General features: G+C 38.8%; 2 protein-coding genes across 5 annotated transcripts; one reads left to right on the top strand and one right to left on the bottom strand.

The window, feature by feature from the left end:
• Nucleotides 1-46: 46 nt before the first annotated feature.
• On the top strand, nt 47-7,540 carry sfxn3 (sideroflexin 3). The gene is made up of 11 exons (XM_026934553.3): nt 47-185; nt 1,201-1,381; nt 1,696-1,866; nt 3,154-3,252; nt 3,939-4,014; nt 4,326-4,411; nt 4,501-4,628; nt 4,967-5,016; nt 5,358-5,407; nt 5,496-5,543; nt 5,658-7,540. Exons 2-11 carry the CDS (start codon nt 1,218-1,220, stop codon nt 5,752-5,754), a joined length of 969 nt encoding a protein of 322 aa, XP_026790354.1. The 5' UTR covers nt 47-185; nt 1,201-1,217; the 3' UTR covers nt 5,755-7,540.
• A 342-nt stretch (nt 7,541-7,882) lies between these two features.
• selenou1a (selenoprotein U 1a) lies at nt 7,883-17,695 on the bottom strand. 4 transcript variants are annotated; one of them, XM_026934529.3, is made up of 7 exons: nt 17,538-17,683; nt 13,499-13,901; nt 12,055-12,234; nt 10,746-10,837; nt 10,517-10,657; nt 9,323-9,487; nt 7,883-8,524 (listed from the first exon to the last, which is right to left on the bottom strand). In XM_026934529.3, exons 2-7 carry the CDS (start codon nt 13,833-13,835, stop codon nt 8,429-8,431), a joined length of 1,011 nt encoding a protein of 336 aa, XP_026790330.1. In that variant the 5' UTR covers nt 13,836-13,901; nt 17,538-17,683; the 3' UTR covers nt 7,883-8,428. The 4 variants fall into 4 exon arrangements, with proteins under 4 accessions (XP_026790330.1, XP_026790346.1, XP_026790339.1 ...); XM_026934545.3 differs by having other exon boundaries at nt 13,499-13,550; nt 17,538-17,641; XM_026934538.3 differs by lacking the exon at nt 13,499-13,901 and having other exon boundaries at nt 17,538-17,695.
• Between the last annotated feature and the right edge of the window lie 1,009 nt (nt 17,696-18,704).

Below are 18,704 nucleotides of genomic sequence, written 5' to 3'. Positions count from 1 at the left end.
TGTTCAGCCAATCAGCGCGCTCTTCCGCAACACCGCCTCGATACACACACACACACACATGCACGCGCGCGCGGGCCGTTACTCTTAATCATCGCAGACATCAAGCCGTGTAGAAGCTGCGTTTGAGGGGTCATTCAGTTTACACGCATCCCGAGGTGCATCTTCTGTTTTAGAGTTTGACACAGGTATGTTACATTGACGATTTGAACAAACACTTCAGTTAACCGAAACGATGAGTATTTCTGAAAGTGACATCAGTAGCACCTAGCATAGCTAGCTATGTTGGCTAGCTAGGTTACATTTGCCGGGATGTTATTTGTTAGCTAGAGAGCTACCTCAGCTACTTTCACTGGCTAAATCTAAAAGTGAAAGCATTTGTTAGTTACACAACGCTTTATTCATTTGATATCTTCAATTGAATATTAACACGCATCTCTATGGAAGATGTATTTGAGTTAACCAACATCTTTTTGATAATTGTAGTTGGCTAGCTTAGCTTTAGTTATCTTGCTAATACCCAGCTGTCTGATATTCCTGAGGTTTACAAACTGAACAGGTTGGATGATGATAGATGTAATGCTGTAATGCCATATTTCATAGAGAATGGAAAGAGAAGAATCACTTAAACTCAGGGCCAGTTTGTCAGGTTTTCTTTTGATGAAAAGATTTTTAAAACTAGTCGAATTGAAGCTACAAACAAGATACTTTGACAGAATTGATAGATCTCACTCTTTTAGTTTTGCACTAGATGACTTGATGGTATTCTTAAAATTTGTCCTTCAACCGGTAAGGCAGGCTTGAGATGGTCCTGAGATGTCTCCAGCCTACATTCATGAGCACTCAAGAGTTAAACTACTGATTAGACCTGTGTTTGATTGTTATCTGAACTGTCATTTTTAAACATACCAAGACATGGCTCCAAACGCTTTACCAAAGCAATTGCAATTGCAATCACATGGCATTTAATTTGAATTATTCTTCAGAAGGCTTAAAACATGATCATAAAGTCTAGAGAGCAGTCTCTCTTCACAACAAACACAAACATGAGGGATAGAAAACATATAGCGCAGGAGAATTCTTGTGGTATGTGATCATCCAGGCTGTGGTTTTCTGAGACAGTGTTTTGCATGTGACCTGATCTAATCATGTGACAATAATGCATTTTAAAAGCGAGTTACATGTTGTGTTCTTCATGAACAGAAAGTAGAAGAGGAAGGATGGCTGGGGATCTGCCGCTGAACATCAACATTAAGGAGCCACAATGGGACCAGAGTACGTTTATGGGCAGAGCCCGGCATTTCTTCATGGTGACTGACCCAAGAAATGTGCTGCTGTCGAATGAGGTTCTGGAGGACGCACGAGTCATTGTGGAGGATTACAGGTCAGCAGGGGGTTAACCTAAAGAAAATTAGATTAGTGGTAGAAAAATTAATCAACACCTTCCAGCTAATCCGAATCAAAAATTGTGGTATAAACACCGTTTGGCTAGTAATATTACTGACGGTGGTATATTCACACAAATTTACAGTATCTATAATGTAAGCTGTTCAGCTATGTAATCATGTTAGTTATCTAATATGATAATTAACATGTGTTGCTGAAAATTAGTAGGACATCTGCTCTGTATGAAGCAGTTGCTGGCACTTGTGACTGTTGCGGTTTTAAAATAAATGACCTCTGTGTCTTCCTACACAGGAAGGGAATTGTGCAACCAGGCCTGACAGAGGATCAACTATGGAGGGCCAAATACATCTATGACTCTGCCTTCCATCCCGATACGGGTGAGAAGATGCTGCTGATTGGTCGCATGTCTGCACAAGTGCCAATGAACATGACCATCACTGGCTGCATGCTCACATTCTATAGGTAAGGGTACTTATGTGTTGGAAGCAGAAAGAGTATTCGCGTGTATTTATCCAAGCTACCTCCTTTTTTTCATGCTGTACGATGAAATGACGGGTAAAGCTTGAAAGCACACAATTCAAGATAGGAAGTGAAAGTATTGGCAAAAATGTAATGAGTCATCCAAAAGTCAGCATGGAAGACATTTCTCACTGAGTTTCTCTTCTGGTTGCATTTGATTTGTATTTCCTGTGTCCTAAATTCTCATGTAGGGCTGGGCGATATGACAAAAATATCATATTGTGATACTTTTCCACAATACACAATATGTATCACATTCGAAAATAGTTCATGAGTGCATTTGAGTCAAGAAATTTGGTATTCATGAAAAACATTTGTATTCTACTCATACTCCTGTATGAGTAGTCTGTAAATTTATGCGTAATATGACGAACTAATGTAAACATCGACTTCAAATCATATAATTCGCTGTGAGTTACTGAACTTTTATATTTACACTGGATTATGCCTTCAGGTTAAAATTGCGTATTTATTTCAATTACACACACAAATCTAATGCATAATTTGTGAAACACAGTTGTTTCATATTAAAAGCATTACCTAAGAAATATTAAATATGAAAAATAAATAAATAATAAAGAAATAAAGAAAAATAAATAAAGAACACAAGCAAACATAAATCCATAAATTAATGTTCATAAAGAATGTTCTGATGGCTTAGAGTTTGGCATGTGAATTGTCCCAGTGTGAGTTTACTTTCACAGTGGTGCTTCATCCAGTTCTAAGGCCAATAGTAGTGAGCTAGCTTGCTAGCATAAACTCAAGCTCTCTTTGTGGGTGAAAGCATTGCAGCTCTGAGATTTCTCAGTCTGCTGTTTGCACAGGGCTGCGGTGTGAGTGTACTCACTGCCTGGAGTACTGGTGTATGTAAGAGGCTGATGGTTGCATCGTTTAGCTTACTATTCAACTTTAGCCGGCTAGCTTGGTGTCATGAAATATTTGTGAAGCCATGAAGGCAGGATGCTGGTGGGTGAGGGGTATGGCATATGATGTACTTGAGAGGACATATTTATCCAAAAACAACCGCCAAATCAAACCTCGAAAGCTCTGACTGAATTATTCTCAGCAGCTAGGGAATGCCATGTTTTATTTTTTCTCCCCTGATTCAGTGAAGATTCTTTTGTTTTAACCACAAATTTTATCTAAATTATATCTTGAATGCCACATATTACACATATATGTTTTTTAATCTTTCAATGTTCATGATGTTCATGTTTCCCTCTTATTCAGGACAACTCCAGCAGTTGTGTTCTGGCAGTGGGTCAACCAGTCCTTCAATGCCATCGTCAACTACACAAACCGCAGTGGAGATGCACCAATCACTGTAAAGTAAGGACACAAGAGGCTTCATTATGGAAGCCTATGGGGAAAAAAAACAGCAGTCCTCCCCACAGATATGTAACAGAGCACTCCAGCCCACCCTGCACAGTTTAGCACCTCTAATCAATTATGGGAAACATACACTATGATGGTGAACTCGTCGGCCGATCACTGGGAAGGCTTTCCACTAGATTTTAATATGTGGCTGTGGGGATTTATGTTCATTCAGCCTAATAACTAAGAGCATTAGAGAGGTCAGGCACTGAAGTCAAGTGAGGAGGCCTGGTACGCAGTTGTCATTCCAGTTCATCCCAAAGGTGTTCAGGGCTCTGTGCAGGCCACTCGAGGTCTTTTACACCAACTTCAGCAAACTGTGTCTTCATGGACCTTGCTTTGTGCACAGGGGCATTGTTATTGCTGAAATATGTTTGGGCCCCTTAGTTGCAGTGAAGGGAAATTGTAATGCTGCAGCATAAAACAACATTTGTATAGACAGCTATGTGCTTACAACTTTGTAGCAACAGTTTGGGGAAGAACCACATATGGATGTAAAATCATTATCGTTTACTTGCATGATGTCACTATTCAAGCTGTTGAATGAAGAACTCTAAGTATATTCTTTTGAATTGCTTAATTCTGTATTATTTGCTTTCGCACTTTATTTAACGTTAGTCTTTGTGTTTGGGCTTTTGCAGTCAGCTTGGAGCAGCCTATGTCAGTGCCACAACTGGAGCTGTGGTCACTGCTCTTGGCCTCAAGTCCCTAACCAAGGTGAGCATTTTAAATCTCTACAACACATATAACTAGTGCTCTCTTTTTGGTCTAGTGTACAGTATGTAACACTTCCTGACATTTTAAACTCTCTTTGATCTAGATATTAATACAGTGAACTTGCTTCAAAAATGCATCCTATAAGATTTAACTGCTTGAGAGTAAAATCTTCATTTTCTGGGAAATGTCAGTTAAAAACTGTGTAATTCTTTTACTGCCTTATAAAATAAGCTATTAATTTGACATTAATATACTACAGTAAAAACAGTTTCATACTTTAGGTGTTAATCAATAACTCTTTTTGTTGCCAGCACCTGCCAGCTATTATTGGACGGTTTATTCCATTTGCTGCAGTGGCAGCAGCAAACTGCATTAACATTCCCTTCATGAGACAACGGTGCGTTTAAATTATTTAATCCAAGAATCATCAGCATTTATGTGCAGAACACATGTCAAGAATACTCACCATTTATTGCCTTTGTTTAGGGAACTGAAGTATGGCATTCCTGTCACTGACGAGGAGGGGAATCGCCTGGGAGAGTCTCCCAGCGCTGCTCAGCAGGCCATTGTACAGGTGGTGGTGTCCCGAATCGGCATGGCAGTACCAGCCATGGGTGAGGCACCTGAACTATCTAAGTTCTTTGTTGCTATTAATCGTTAGAGTTGGAGTAATAGATTTTAAGACAGACAGGGAAGCATCTCAACTGTTACAGGCTATAGTCAAGAATGCCTTATCAAAATTATGACCACAAATATTTACAAAGGAATTGAAAATATTTATGGTTTTTTTTGTTTTGTTTTGTTTTGTGTTTTTCATTCTTTGCTATCAATAAATGAAGTCAGGCGCATACCCCGTACTCCTTCCTTCTGTGTGCTAGGACTACCGCTTTGTTATTCCTTGTTTTACTGCCAGAACTCTTCTGAAGTGTATTTTTCTGTATTCTCCTTACAGCTATTCCTCCCATTATCATGAATGCCTTGGAGAAAAAAGCTTTCATGAAGGTAAAGTCACAGTGTCCTTAGTGTTTTGCTGGCATGTCACCAGTCTTTGCTGTGCTGGTGTATCTGATAAGGGTTGTTTAATTATTGATGCTTAATCTGTCACACATTTGCACAGTAGCACACATTACAGTGCAGTTCCTACACCCCACCACTAAAACCATGCAACAGCATATAAGCTACCAAGTAAGAGGCATAAACAAACACTAATGAAGCAGGACATCAAGCTGTGGTTATCCAAGCCTGCTAACTTTGTGGAATTTTGATGCAAAGTCTGAACTGAAGTGGACTTTCAACACTGTGTTGTGTGTTCCATGAATCATCTCCTCTCTCTCCGTCTCTAGCGCTTCCCAGTGCTCAATGCCCCAGTACAGGTTGGGCTTGTGGGATTATGGTGAGTTTTATTGGTCATGATTTCTATATCACAGGCAGTAAAGTGCCTGGATCATAGCTGATTATTAATTTTTTTTCCTCTCTGGTAGTCTGGTGTTTGCTACTCCGTTGTGCTGCGCCCTGTTCCCACAGAAGAGGTGAGTGCTTGCCTTAAACACATTTCTTAATTATTTCTAAAGATGGTGGCCCTCTATTAGGTTGTTGGTGGCCCTGGTTGCTGTACTGAAGGGTGTGTGGGTGTGTGTGTGTAGCTCTATGAAGGTGAGCAGCCTGGAGCCTGAGCTGCAGGAGAGGATACGACAGAGCAATCCTAACACGACCGTGGTTTATTTCAACAAGGGCTTGTAGGGGACTTTTTCTTCAAGTCCAAACTGCTGTCTGTACTTTGCTATAATGGAGTTCAGTGGACACAACTTGAAGAGTAAATATTGAATTTCTTTTTTGTTTGTTCATTTTCTGTTTAAAAATGAATGGTGTGTTGTAAAACCTGCACTTTTCCTTAAGACAATATGCAGTCCTGGCTGACATGTACCTGATACTATGAGGATGTTGGAGGATTTTATTACTGCTGCGTTTATGATCACAGACCCCTTATGTGCTAATATTAATATGTGGCGTCCCCAATTATTTCTTTCATGTGAATTCTATTTATCATTATTTATTTTTATTTGCAAAAATACTTGATGTGTGTATATGTTAGTGTGTTTAGATCTACAATATTTATACCTAACTTTCCAGACCAAACATCTGTCCACAGTTTAAGTGTCTAATTACAAGAAATGGTCTTGAAGAATCAATTTTGGGTCATGGGATTATTTTTAACCAGTTTAAAAGGTTTCATCTGGCATGCTCCTGAGTGTGCACCTGAAGTGCTCTTAACCCTTATGACCCTCACACTACTGACCTAATAGACCCTGGTGGATACGAAAGTTGAGATGTATACACACTCCTCTGTAAACACATCCAGATCTAAACTTTTTGGTGATTGTTTGGTGGTCATACTAAGTCAGCGTGTGTTTAAGCCTTGTGTGGTTTTAACTAGTATGAGTTGAATGGTGCATATAAATATAAATAAACAAATATATATATTCATATATATATTCAAATGTTACATTGTGGGTATAGACTGATTTGTGGGTTTAGTGGTGTCAAAACTGCTGAAGAATGTGGTGTCAGTGTAATGCTTAAAATGTCTAGTTTCTATTTTGACCATAGGCCATTGTGAAGTTAACAGAGAAACATGTATCTGATAGCTAGAAATGGAATTATTAAAGTTAATTTTTTGTTTTTGTTACATCTTATACAGTCACCGAAGCATGTTTTAATTCTCTATTACTGGCAGTGGCATAGGGAATAAAATCTGTTATTGTTACACAGTTCTGAAATAAGCCATGATGGATGCAACATAAAATTATATTTATTTTTGTGTCAATAGATGTGGTTGCAATGTACCAAAAATGTGATTATAACCCTGTTATACTAAGAAGACCTTTAATTCCTGTTCTATTTGGAGCATATATGATCAAACATATAGTTCAAAAAAGTATTGTAATGAGGTGATAATGTTTTGTGTTGTTTTGTGAAGTGTTTCTGTGGATGAATTTAACATACTCTGCAGTGTTTCGTTCTATCGTTCCACTTGAACTGTGTTGTATGAAATTTAGTTTGTTTTGGGAGGGAAAAACATGCTCTGAGGGGGAGTAGACAGCCCTACTATTCATGCTCACTACTTGGGCTGATGCATAAAACACTGACTTCTATTAACTAATCTATTGTTTTGGATATTATGCAAATACAATGTTTAATTAATAATAAGCATGAACGATTTCAGATATAAATCCCAAATTAAACATAATGCTAAATGGCCAATAGCAATGTGGACCTGTATAACTGTATAAAGTCAAATGTTGGCTTGGGGAGTTCAGAGCAGCTTATGAGCTTAAATGCAGATCACAGAATTAGGTTAGGAATGGCACAGTGACTCCAGCACTACTGTTTCAACACTGGCAAGTATGTTAAGACGTGAGCACATTCTGAAACACACTGCCTTCAGAATCATCCTATGTGAATGTACTGTAAGCAATCACAGTATGTAACTAACTCTGACTAATAAAGTTATAACACAAGTTAACAATATTGTCTGTTTGGTCTTTTAGAAAAGTCATTTAAGATGTGAGGTTTCCACTGTCTAAAATCCGAGCTCAACCTATGAGTTTGTCCCAAACAAAAATGTCATTTTACAACTGGTAGATAGTACAATACTATATTTTCTTTAATAGTCACCTGGTTTTATGACAAGGTTTATATTTGCTGTTTATAGTGTGGCCTTTATATTCTTGCAATATACGCATGTTTTGTGGTCAGTAAGCAGAAGTCATTTCCTACTGGATTCAAAATAAGAACTCGTGTGCAAGAATTTAGTCTTTTCAACACGTTCCATCTACTGGCTTCTCAAATATAAAGAAAAGTCAACACATTTTTGTGACTGCTGTTTTTATTGTACATAGCACACTCCACTTTTTACAGGATCTTTGACGATCAGACAAACGCTGGTAAGCAGGAAAGTATGTTAAGCTTCAAGTCTGCTCATTCACTGAGGAGTTTGGAGTCAGACCATCATTAAAACACACAAACCAAGCCACAGTCACACAGTAGACATCAAGCAGAACCTGTTTGAGTGAAGAAGAGCTCAATACAATAACTTCTAAAGTGCAAAACAACAGTGCACAAAAAGAACAAAAGAACTATGTACCTGAATGGTGCAAATAATGCAATCACACTGACACACTGTACTTATTTTGTCTGTAAGAAGACTCCCTTGTGTCAATTCAGCAGAAACTGCTTTCCTGAGCATTCACTGCATTAGATTTAGCAATGAGGTTAGATGTATGAATGCTTGATCTGTTAGTTCTAAAAAGATATGTTGTAATAGTACCAAGAGTAATTAGCATTTTGTTCTGTTTCAGCAACCTGCTTATGATCTACACGTAATCCCGAGATCGCTAAGCATCAAAAAACTAATCTATTTCTGAACTACTATTTTCTTAGCTGCCTCCAAAACAGCCTCATTACTGACTTTGTCTCCAAATTCCTTCTCCCGATGTTCCAGAAGAACTCCCTATGAATGGCAGAAAAGTAGAAAATTAAACATCAGAAGTGTCTGACAGGTCAAAGAGTAAAATTATTAAATAAATATTGTATTAATGCTTTTATCTTTTCTCAAGAATTAGTTGTGCAAATTAGAATGCGAGATTGACTAGTGTAGAATATTTAAATAATTTTATATAACAGCTCTATCAGTTTAAATGCACTATATGGCCAAAAGTTTGTGGACACCTGACCATCACACCCATATGTGTTTTTTGAACATCCCATTCCAGAGTTAGTCCCCCTTTACTGTTATAATAACCTCCACTCTTCTGGGAAGGCTTTCCACTAGACAGTTGACAGTTGGCACACTTGACAGATGATTGGAGACCACAATGAACTGATTAAATAAGTGGAATCAGTTGTGGCTCCCACTTGGTTGGAATGAAAGCCTGCAGCCACACCGGCCCTTTGTGGATAAGACTGAAGACCCCTGCACTAGCTTTTGTGTTCCAAATCGTATGAAAGGTGCTCAGTGGTGAGGTTGAGGTCACGGCTCTGTGCAGGACACTCGAGCTCTTCTATACCAACTTTGGCAAACCATGTCTTCATGGATCTCACTTTGTGCACAGGGGCATTGTCATGCTGGAACAGGTTTAGGCCCCTTAGTTCCAGTGAAGGGAAACTGTAACACTACAGCACACACAGACATTCTACACAGTTGTGTGCTTCTACCTTTGTAGCAAGTTCAGGGAAAGCCCACATGTGGGTGTGATGGTCAGGTATTCACAAACCTTTGGCCATATAGTGCATGTCCTAATAATGTCACCTGCTTGCCAGATCCAATGACAAACACTCCACCCAGGACAAAGCCCTCTCCATTCATGTTTCCCTGGTAGCCTGAATTCCAGGCCCTCATGAAGTTCTGCCAAACTCCCAGACGAATGAAGCCAAGACCACCCATTTTCCTCAGGGTAGGACCATAGAACACTTTCTATAACCATGTTTAAAAGTATTAATGTACAAGCACAGTTCTTTCAATACACAAAAGGTATTTCTACAGTAAATGAAAGCAATGCATTGTGATATACACTCACCTTGCTCTTTAACAGGTACACCGGTACACCTGCTCATTTATGCAGTTATCCAATCAGCCAATCATGTGGCAGCACCACAGTGCATAAAATCATGCAGATACAGGTCAAGAGCTTCAGTTAATTTTCACATCCAAAGTCAGAAAAGGGAAAAAGTGTGATCTCTGTCACTTTAACGGTGGCGTGGTTGTTGGTTCCAGATAGGCCAGCTTGAGTATTTCAGAAACTGGTCATCTCCTGGGATTTTCACTCCCAACAGTCTCTAGAGTTTACACAAAATGGTGCAAAAGACAAAAAACACAGTTCTTTGGGTGGAAATGCCTTGTTGATAAGAGAGGTCAGAGGAAAAGGCCAGATTGGCCAGATTGGTTCGAGCTGCCAGGAAGGCTATATATATACTGTAAAGAGTATAATCACTCTTTACAGCCAAGATGATCAGAAAAGCATCTCAGAATGCACAAAACTTTATTGTCTATAGTTTTCCTGTCAGCTTAGACCAGTCTGGTTATTCTCCTCTGGTCAACAAGGTGTTTCAGCCTGCAGACCCTCCACACACAGGATGTTTTTTTTTTTTTTTTTTTTGCACCATTGTATGTAAACTCTAGACACTTGTGTGTGAAAATCCCAGATCAGCAGTTTCTGAAATACTCAAACCAGCCCATTTGGCACCAACAACCATGCCACGGTCAAAGTCATAGAGGTCACACTTTTTCCCCATTCTGACTTTTGATGTGAACATTAATTGAAGCTCTTGACATGTATCTGCATGATTTTCTGCACTGTGCTGCTGCCACATGATTGGCTGATTGGATAATTGCATAAATAAGCAGGTATACAGGTGTCTCTATTGAAGTAGATGGTGGGTGTATATTTTCTTTCTCACTAAAGCACTTTAGAACAACAAAAAAAAAAACATCAGTATTTCTAACCTTCTCATCCAGGAAGACATCTCCAGCAAAGTGTGGTTTGAAATCACGAACCTCTGTACCAATGTTCTCTTTGACCACAGCGTACAAAGGAACCCCAAGCTTGTCCAGCTGGGGCTTCAGAGAGGATAGCTCAGCGGCTTCCTGCAGAGAGACAAGTACACCAGGCATATCAGCAATGAGCAAACCCTTCTTCACTAAACTGAAGTGCTGGCTAATGCATCAAGGTTACCTCTCTGCACAAAAATCATCCAGGGCGCCGTACAGCCATGATCACTGCTCCAGACGTCTCCCAGAGAGTACTAGCTTTAAACAACTTCTCATCTAAATGCATAAAAAGTGTAAATCATTTTTAAAATAATAAAAGGGCCAACATGCTGTCTCATTGCATTTTTAAGACAATAGAAAAAACAGGATCCCCATCTGTCCTGTCCATGTCCTCCATTGTAAAGCTATGACCTGTGATGTCATGAGAGGCATGGCCATTTTCACATTATACATCACAGTATAATATGGTGTGCAGGCAGGGTTGTGAGGAGCTGGGAAAAGTGAGTGGTAAGGACCTACACCTGTGCAGGAATTCTCCAACATATGTTCTGTTTCAGCGGGCATCAGCAAGGATAAAAGGGGGAGAGATGAGAGCCGGGAGAGAGAGCCGAGCAGCACAGAGCTGAGTGTGTGTGTGTGTGTGTGTGTGTGTGTGTGTATAATTTGCTTCGTAAAATTAAATTGCTGAAAAGTGAAAAAATACAAAGTGAAAATAAAGAGCCCCTTTTGATTTGTCCCAAACCCGCCTCCAGTCTCCTCATTTCCGATCCAACCCATAAGAGTGTCAAGAGAGTAAGAGAGCAAACCACAAACTCTAAATTAAGTGTGAATACATTGAATGAACACTACTTCACTATTAGTATAAAAATAAATCAATTTTTTTGAATAAAAATAAAAAGGGAGTTTTGTATTGTTTGTGATGGACGATTAACACTCTAATCCATACATACTTCAACAAAAGCGATCAGATTTATAGCTCTATCCAAAACAGTTCTGGTTTTTTTTCCTATTTCTGAATAAAATGAGCATCTTTGCTAACCACACTGTTTATATCAATATATTTATAAAAACACTGATGCTTAGATGTGTGTGCTCTAATAACCACAGCTGGGTGATTATTTAAGATAGCAATCTTATTGGCAGTAGCCTTTACAGTTAGGCCTACATTCAGTGCATGAGACATTCAGTCATGACAATACAAATGCCAATTGTTTTTGTTTGTTACATGGATTTCATTACTGACTAATCAATGCGTGCACTGAGTGATACTGGGCAATATCATGCACAAACAATATAGATATCGCTGTAGAAACTAATGTTCTCTTTTTTTTGGCGTTATAAAGTACATGCTCCTGTAAAAGTGTTAGACACCAGTATAAGAGTATAGACAAAATCTATACCTTAAGAAGAATTGCAACTGGTATACCAGATCAGCTTTAATATTGCCCACTACTACAGTTGATATGTGGATATAGATATGAAATGCCACTCACCTCCTTCAGTGGTTTTGAGGTCAGCATTCCCCAGATTCTCTAGACTAGCAAAGTCAGGCTTGGTCAAGAAAAAATCTGTGTTGGCCAGAATTATGCCAGCAATGGCAGCCCCCACAGCACCAAGGCTGAGTGACCACATGTCCACGATGGTTGTCTTCGCCTCCACGATGGACAATGGTGCTGCAGTGAGAAGAGAGAGCAAGACTAGTTATATGTTATATATTAATAAAGTTGAGTAATGTGCAAAGGACATTAGAGACTTGACGATGAGTAATTTCCTTCTACTTAATTCTGACAAGACAGAAGGACTTCGATCAAAAGGTGCAGGCTCTTTGTTAGTACCTCTAATAATGTCTACAGCAGGGGGGCAGATCTTTCTCTTACAAAGCCCCACAATTATGGAACAGCCTTCAAATTAGTGAACACACATATTCACTCAAGTTTGTTGATGGTGGAGTGACTGACTGCTTTATGTCACAGGGCACCTTTATGTCTGTGTTACCGTCTGGCTCTCCCTTTTAGTTATGTTATCATAGCATCTGTGCGTGAACTCTGCACACAATGTACATCTCCTTAAACCATTACAAGCGCATATCTAATAATCTGGGTTCTCTCTTTCTAACTAACTCCTTCTGCCCTGTACCTGCCTGATCCATCCTGATGCCCCAGTTATGCTTGGAGTTTTTGCCCCTGAAAATCGCTTCTGCTGAGGATGGCCCTGCACTAGATAGCCCGAAGATCACCATGAGGTTACTATAGATGGTACCACACAGACAACCATAGATGGCTGTGGATGTTCTTCCTTAGATAGCCTAAACACTACAATTGTTAAGAACTGTTTACACTTAAGTCTCCATCATTGAACAGCTAATAACTTCAGTTTGATACGATATTCTTTGAGGTAAAAGTCTAATGATACTCATACTCAAGTTCCTGTTAACACTATTAGCACTATTTAACTATAGTATACAGTTATAGAAAAGAGAAATTATTTATAATCGCACTATCTAGTGTCACCCAGAAGAGGATGGGTTCCCTTTTGACTGTGGTTCCCCTCAAGGATTCTTCCTCTTCTCATCTCAGGGAGTTTTTTCCTTGCCACCCTCGCCTCTGGCTTGCTCATTAGGGATAAACTTTAAATTTTTAATATAAATTTTATATCCGGATTTCTGTAAAGCTGATTTGGGTTCAATGTCCACTGTTGAAAGAGCTGTATAAATAAAATCTAATTGAATTGACCTCGGTACAATGTACTTTTACAAACTCAGTAAAATCCAGATTAAACTTTCCTGCGTTTCAGCCAGACAAACAATTAAGTTTACCTTATATGTGAATAAATCGACTTCAGCCTTATTTTGGAAACTCTTACATCAGGTGCTAATCTAAACCACACCACTATACAAGCACATGCACAGGACGAACTGTAGAGCAGGCTGGACAGTACCTTTAGGTTTACAGATGGTGGGCTGGCTGCTCTGGTCCTTCAAGGGTAGTTGCTGATTTGTCGAATACATACAAACGATGTCGGCGTTAATAGAAGTAAGTGACTTAGAGGAAGATTGGCATCCCACAAAGGTCAGTGTCTCATATTCTGGATGAATTTTATTTACTAAAATTGGAAGTTTCTTTTTTGAGGCTGAGAGAAGTTGGCTGTAGAGCCGCAGAGCAGATGAAGTGCAGTAATAGACTCGATCCTTAACAGCATTATTTGCATGAGACACACAGTTTCTTCTTCTCAGAAACCGAGCTAGACACCCAAGCTGTACTTGTGTAAAGGCCATTGGAAGCAGCCACACTGATTTTAGCAAACCATTCTTTGTCACATAAAAAATTTCATAGGGACAATTCTGGAAAAAAATGGAAAATACCATCTAAGCACAAAATTATTTATTACAAAAAAAAAACCCTAAATTAAATCATAAAGAAAAAAACAGTCTGAGTAAAGTGCACTGAAGCACTACTACAGCTATGCATGCAGAGGGACCAACTGTACTGCTAAGGGCATGTCAGCTGGCTAAAGTGTCCTGTGTTCACACACAAGATTTGTGTTGTGTCAATCAGCCCAGATGCCAATACCGGATATTGGAGTGGCACATCCACATTTGCAACTTGAACTTAAGTAAACTGGAATTAGTTTGGATTTGTAACAGTTAGTTTCCATATTACATTTATATTTATTCATCTGGCAGACACTTTCAGATAAAGTGAGACACATACAGTCCAATGTTCACACACCTGAGGCAATTTCTAAAACACCAGCTGCTAACCCTTCTTTGAACTAAAGCACACAACTACCAGGTTAGCCTTGTACAGCCAATTAAATCAGCACGGAATAATTTACAGTATCATCTGGTAACATTAAATGTCTAAATTACACAGAACTGTTAAGTTTTCACCTGGTAAGTTTGTCAATAAATAGACCGATACATTGCTTTAATAGACTGACATTATAATCTATGTCATAAAGCACCAGCTCCCTCAAGAGTATTTCTATATGAGAGATAAATGTGCATATATGTGTGTGTAAGTTAATAATTTAAACAGAAAAATGCATAAGAAGTATTTATACCATGCCCCCCTGTCCTGCAGTAGAGGACTTGGGAATTGAAGTCATGTTGGAATGCATTATGGGATCATTCCACCATTCTGGAAGGATTAGTTTTTTGTTTATATGCCACAGACATGTTCTAATACCTCAGAGGCCTAAAGAGATTGCTGTTTTATTGTGTTTGTCATGCTTATTAAGTGAATTAAGCATGAAAAAAAGGGGTTGTAAGCAGAATTCTGCAGAGACACCAAGCAATGGCATACGGATAAAATTAGTCTAAGTGATGGTGAAACCGAGCGGACTAATGCTGCATTCATGACCAAATGCAAACTGGGGAATTTCCGACTTCCTAGTAGAAAAGATCAGCTTGAATGGCTCTCCAACTTGTAATTGGGTAAATCCACCTCAAATAACCAGATTTAAAGAAAAAATCTTCCAGACTGACCGCTTCAGGTTTGCTTCATACTTTCTGGAAATAATGCCACTCTTTCCCATAAAAAGTGTGCAAAATTTCAGGCTTGTATCTGCATTACTTCCTGAGATATAGATGATTTAAAAAGTGACAAAGTTACAAAGTTCTATAAGTCATACTACTTATACAGACATTTTCAGGGATTGTTGTCTGTTATACAACAGTTAGTTCCAGGCCACTAATCTGATCAGTCGAGCAGCGTTCCAAGAGTGCCTGTATTTCCTATAACTGCACTGGGATATTTCACTTTGTGTATCACTTCACTCGTCTGTGTTCACCATGGAAAATTCCACTTCCTAGTTCGAAATGGTTACTACAGTAGCGTTAACATCATCATCAGCAGACATGGCAAACAATACTCCTCAGGAATATAAATTGGCTTAAAATATGAAAGCTCATCAATTGAAAATAAAAAAGGAAGAAGTGTGGAGTGTGGAGATACAAAGGGCCAAAACTGTTTTTTTTTTTTTTTTTTTACAACATTCACCAGGCCATAAATAGGCAATTATGCAACTGTGCATAATTTCTATAATTTCTATAACTTCTATTTTATAAGTTAAAGACATCTTATACTAGACAACAATCCCATAAAATTTGATGCATCTAGCACAAATAGCTCAAAAGTAATAACCTATGGAACTTTTTGTGCTCATTTTTAAAGGGCCACATCCCCTTTTTAAAGCTTCTCAGAAAGTAATGCAGAAACAAACCTGAAATTTTGGACATTATTTCAATAAAATATGAAGCAAATCTGAGATGGTCAGTTAGGAGGCCTCAGGTGATTTCACATGGATTGACCCAAATTTCTACTCGGAACCTCAGTCACTACAACATGGCGGCGAAATAATAGAAATAAAAGAAATAATAGTGTGATTTAAAGTTTTTAAGCAGGCTTTTGAGTTTCTGGTTATATTTGAAATAGCTAAAAATACTGTGTGACACTTAGATCACTGAAATGTTCATTCGCTTTCTGCACAATCTTTTGATCAAGCTGCTCTTTCATGTAACTTCCTGCACTATTAACAGTGAATTATCACATCTACTTTAAAAATAAAACACCAATCAAACAACTCAGTTTTTCTATTCAGCTGAGTCTACAAAATATGTGAGTATTCATGTTACTGAATACAGTGAATATTCATTTTATTTCCGACTTCAGACCGCTGAGTTCATGTGAACGCTCTAATGTGGGAAGTAAGAGGTTCCGAGTTGAAAACTTCTGAGTTCCCAGCTGTCCTAAGCGCAGCACAAGGCTCTGGATATACTAATTCCTGCTAAATTTTCAGCCATCTTTTCATATCTGGTGTGTGGCTTGGGTGCCTATTCTTTTGAACCATTTAAAAGGTTCAAGACACTCGAAGTCCGTGTACAGTTTACAAATGAATGAGTACAAGAAGCCAAAATATGACAGCACAGCTTTTCTAATATTACAGGTGTAGTGTCCTCAATGTTCTCCACAGTGACTGTATTAATGCTTGCCCTCCTGTGATCCAGGTTTCTCGGCTGCTCCCGCTAGGGGTCGCCACAGCAGATCACTGCTCCGCATATTTGATTTGGCACAATTTTTTTGCCGGACCCTACTGTGTGAGATTCACTGGTGTTTAAAAAAACATGAATGTTTAAATATTTTATGTAAGCATTACATAACATATCACCTCTGAATTTGTGCCTCCACACGGGATGACGGTAAAACCAGCAGCTCTTCCTGAAACCACGGTTAATCTAGCAGCACGGAAATTTTAGGGACGCAGCTTTTAGACACTTAGCGGTAACAACCAAAACAACTTTTTTTTTCTAACGAAATGATCATTTTAAATAAATAAGTAACAAAACGAATAAAACCACTGACAGTATTTATGAGTATACAGGCTAAACGTTTTTATAATGAGTGCTACTGCGACGATTTATAACATAAGAGTTTCCCACCATAATGGCTCAAACACTCAGTTTGTGTGAAAACTTGTCTACTAGCTGTGCTTGATGTCTGACTAGTTGACTGATTAACTCTGTTAAAATGGCGGATCGCGCTCAAAACGCGCTATGACATCCCATTCCTCAGCCTGCCCTAAAACTATGCACTTACAAGCAAAACAGCAAGCTCTGACAATATTCAACACCTAAATTATCTAACTAACGCTGAGCTTCAGTTAACCAACCTTACATAACTTGGTAAAGAAATATTAAAATAATCCACCCCCCACCCCCCTCCAAAAAAAAAGAAAAAAAAGAAAGAAACAAACGAGTAAACGTTGTAGCTGCATAGTGTAAAGAAAGGATTTTTAATATTCACGATTAAACGTCATTGTTGCTACTGTTGTCCAACTTGCTAGGAATATTTCTCAAACGTTTGCTCATTAGCTTTCACGCTAAACCTAGATACAATACAAAACTCTAATAGTTAAGCCGTTCTGTTTTAACGCGGAACTGAACACTAAGAAGAAAAAGACTGATTAACAGCTTTACCTTTAGCGTTACTCTATGTTCATGGATAACACTCTCGCCTCTGTTTTGGCGATAACGTCCCGTCTAATCTCCCTTCAGCTGTACAGGCGGGACTAGTAGAACTCAGAAACATCGACCAGAGCAGCCTCCAGGCCAAACCAATCGCACTTACTGATGGATTGGAGAAAGCGGATGAGCTATAACGAGTCTGATTTTGGCAGACTAAGAAGTTATTTAAACATTAAGGCCACATTTACTTCTTTTGTTTATTATGTATACTGATTAATTAGCCTTTATGTTAAGTGTCTTATCCAATATATGCAATGGCCTTGTTTTGCCATAGACTTAATATGTATGCTGTAAATATGTTTTCGTTGCTGTGACATAGTCAAGAATGAGTATTTGAGAGACTTAACATAATGTCAGAACATTGTATTATATTGTAACATAATATCAGAATGGATGGAGGACGGGAAGATATCCCAATAATCTACATCAGCACAGTAAGCTGGTACTGAGGGTCTCTATTAAAACTATTCAGCACCTTTACCTGTCTGCACAAATCTAGACTGCACATCTTACTTACAGAAAACCAATGTGTTGGCTTTAACTGCCATTTTACCCAATATAGACTGAGATAACACAGAGAACACACTGATGCCAGCTATCCAGAGTGTGTTGCATCTAAAAATCTCTAATAATAAGTGTTACAAGCAAGTGGCTTCCAAAATCCAACTGTCCAGTTTCGATGAGCCTGTGCCTATGATAGTCTCAGATTCCTGTTATTGGCTGCCAGGAGTGGAACCCAGTGTGGCCTTCTGCTGTTGTAGCCCATTCCCCCCAAGGTTCGATGTTTTGTGCATGCTGAGATGCATGGCATTGATGTGTGTGTATATATACATATATACCAATCAACCATAACATTAAAACCACTGACAGGTGAAGTGAATAACATTGATTATCTCATTGCAATGGCACCTGCCAAGGAGTGGGATGTATTAGGCAGCAAATGAACACTCAGTTCTCGAAGTCGATGTGTTGGAAGCAGGAAAAATGGGTAAGTGTAAGGATCTGAGCGACTTTGGTAATGGCCAAATTGTGATGGCTAGACAACTGGATCAGAGCATCTCCAAAACAGCAGGTATTGTGGGGTGTTCCCAGTATGCAGTGGTTAGTACCTACCAAAAG

This window comes from Pangasianodon hypophthalmus, chromosome 3 (genome assembly GCF_027358585.1).
Source record: "Pangasianodon hypophthalmus isolate fPanHyp1 chromosome 3, fPanHyp1.pri, whole genome shotgun sequence".
Classification (NCBI taxonomy): Eukaryota; Metazoa; Chordata; class Actinopteri; order Siluriformes; family Pangasiidae; genus Pangasianodon; species Pangasianodon hypophthalmus.
This window is presented reverse-complemented; position numbering and strand designations above follow the sequence as displayed.